Genomic DNA, 3,084 nt, shown 5'->3' with positions numbered 1-3,084 from the left:
TAGTAAGGGAAGTTGTCCATGATGAACTTGTAGATCTCTGCCAGCGTGCACATCTTCTCGGCGCTGTTCCAGATGGCCATGGCGGTCAGCGAGATGTACGAGTACGGCGGCTTCTGCTCGCCGTAACTCTCACGCGTGGGCCGCGGCATGCTGCTGCTGATGATGCTGGTGGTGGTGGTGGTGGTGGTGGTAGTGGCGGGGGACAGCCGGGCAGCCTGGCAAGGTAGTGGTGGCCGAGTGTGGCCGTCACCGGGGCCTCACACCTTTAAGTCACCCGAGGTGTCGCCAGTGAACCAATCGCAGGGCTGCCCGGGGGCTGGCGGCGGCCTGTATTGGTTCGATGGCCGGAGGGCGGAGCGGACCCCCAGTTTTTGTGTCGCTGATAGGCGCGGGGCGGCGGGGGGCGGGGCCGGGCGGCGCTGTTTGAAGTCCCGGGGATAATGTATCGCCGGGAAGGGAACGAGGCCTGGGAAGTCACCTTATACCTGATTATTTGGTTTATGAACACGGGGAACCTCACACACACACACACACACACACACACACACACACACACACACACACACACACACACACACACACACACACACACACACACACCACACCACACAAAATAAATATCCCAGGCAGGTGTGATAATGACCTTGAAGCACAGGTAAATCCCACGTGAGCGATCCTTGTGTGTCCACCGCCGCCTGTACCTGGCCACACGAGGGGATTATGACACCTGGACGGGGATTAAGAACAGGCAAATGTGTGTGCGGCCCCACCTCCTCCCCGCCCCGCCCCGCCCCACCTCGTGTTTAATGGTCTGCTGCGGATTATGGTCTTCCAGCGGCGACTCAAGTGTGCTGTGGGTGTTGTTGGGTGTAGCGTGTAGGCCGGGTGTCTTTGAGCCGCCGTCTGTGTGTGTGTGTGTGTGTGTGTGTGTGTGTGTGTGTGTGTGTGTGTGTAGTATGGTGTCTATATTGTAAGCATTCTTGGTACACACACACACACACACGCACACACGCACACACAATAAAGAGCAAAGGAAAGGCCATGCATACATATCTACTCGTACAGTACATATATACATACATACATACATACATACATACATACATACATACATACATACATATATGCATACACACAACATACGAGCGATGTAGGTGTTTTGGTGTAAAGAATATACACCTCTACATTCTCCTACAGTCCCTACCCCCTCCCTCTTACTCCCCAACAAACCTCATCTCCGTACACCAATCACGAAGAGAGAGAGAGAGAGAGAGAGAGAGAGAGAGAGAGAGAGAGAGAGAGAGAGAGAGAGAGAGAGAGAGAGAGAGAGAGAGAGAGAGAGAGAATGCGTTTTAACTGCAAATTAACGTTCGGAAAATGAAGTTAAAGCCAATGCCAACATTCCTCTCCATTAGACACGCTTCTAAACATTCAAATCCACACGAACACCTAGGGAAAGCGCAACAAAAAACACCGAAAAACACCCAAAATCAACACCACATGATCTGTAGCGTGCGAATTAGATAGAACATGTATTTAGTCCCAATAGAAAACGGGGGGAGACGGGAGGGGTGCGTTTGAGTGAGGGTGAGGTAAGCGGAAGCCACAGCCAGTGATCGAACGCACGCCATTCTGCTAAATTGTGCGAGAAAGTGTTTTAAAGTGCTTAAGAACCCAATCTAAACCTCAGTATTGTTCTCTCCCTCTTCCTCTCCCTCCTCTCCCTTCTCTCCCTCATTTCCCTCTCACTCTCTACCCTTCCCTTCCCTTCCCTTCGCTCCTTTCTCTTCCTCTCACTGTTTCTCTCCGTTTCTGACTTTCTGTGACTCTCTCTCTCTCTCTCTCTCTCTCTCTCTCTCTCTCTCTCTCTCTCTCTCTCTCTCTCTCTCTCTCTCTCTCTACTTAGTATTCTAGTCGTGTGTTGTCATATTTCGTGCTTTTCGATGTAATATGAGAGAGAGAGAGAGAGAGAGAGAGAGAGAGAGAGAGAGAGAGAGAGAGAGAGAGAGTCGTTAATCCTACACGTTTAATTAAATCAAACCATCATGACTACATCCGCTGTAGGGAGAGATAGAGAGAGAGAGAGAGACAGAGAGAGAGAGAGAGAGAGAGAGAGAGAGAGAGAGAGAGAGAGAGAGAGAGAGAGAGAGAGAGAGAGAGAGAGAGAGAGAGAGAGAGAGAGATTGCAGCCGGTAGACAAAAGCACCCCCTCCCCTTCCCCTTCCCCCCACCCCCACACACACACACACACACACACACACACACACACACACACACCAAAGCACAAAACAAAAGATAATATTAGTCCTCTTCACGCTTCATCATTTCCTCCTTTCCTTTGCCCTTTTCTTCTCTCCCTTTATTCTCCTTCCATCTCCTCTTCCTCCGCCCCTTCGTCCCTTTGGCGCAGAGCACGTGGAGGCCTCCGTTTACCTGTAAGGGGCAGGAAGGTGAAGCAATTAGCACCTCGACAGGTAATCCTCTAAGAAGGTGTTAATGAGAATACCTGTCCCTCCCACACCTGAGTGACGTCACGAGGCGCCGCCAGACAGCTTGGCGCCCCTCGCTGATGACACACAAAAGACAATGGGAGTTGGTAAAGACAATGGTAGTAGTAGTAGTAGTAGTAGTAGTAGTAGTAGTAGTAGTAGTAGTAGTAGTAGTAGTCTTTCACCCTCCCCCAACTTTTCAAACTTTCTTATGTGTTTATTTATTTCAGTGATAAAATTTGCAAACGAGAAAAGGAATTTACTACTTTTATTTATTTTTTTTAGCATGAATGGTTTTTCTTATATTATATATTGTTTATTTTTCTCTTTGTTTTTTTATTTATTTATTATTGTTATTATTATTATTAGTAGTAGTAGTAGTGGGGGTAGTAGTAGTAGTAGTAGTAGTAGTAGTAGTAGTAGTAGTAGTAGTAAGAGTAGTAGCAGCTATTTTTACTTTCTTATTCTTTTCCAGTTATTTTCCTTTGCATATAAGAGGGAAAGGAGAGAAGAGAGAAGAAAGACGGATGAAGATACGAAGGCAAAACGAGGAAAAAGAGAATGGAGAGAGGATTAATAAATAGAAAAATAATAC

General features: G+C 47.9%; 1 protein-coding gene across 1 annotated transcript in view; it reads right to left on the bottom strand.

Annotated features, from left to right (window-relative positions):
• LOC135092348 (fork head domain-containing protein FD5-like) overlaps window positions 1-643 on the bottom strand; it is a 1,459-nt gene extending 816 nt beyond the window's left edge. Inside the window, exon 1 of the mRNA XM_063990812.1 lies at window positions 1-643. This exon is cut by the window's left edge and continues 816 nt beyond it. Coding sequence (XP_063846882.1) covers window positions 1-149 — 149 coding nt within the window. The 5' untranslated portion in view covers window positions 150-643.
• Window positions 644-3,084: the final 2,441 nt, after the last annotated feature.

Source organism: Scylla paramamosain, chromosome 39 (assembly GCF_035594125.1).
Source record: "Scylla paramamosain isolate STU-SP2022 chromosome 39, ASM3559412v1, whole genome shotgun sequence".
Lineage (NCBI taxonomy): Eukaryota > Metazoa > Arthropoda > Malacostraca > Decapoda > Portunidae > Scylla > Scylla paramamosain.
This window is presented reverse-complemented; position numbering and strand designations above follow the sequence as displayed.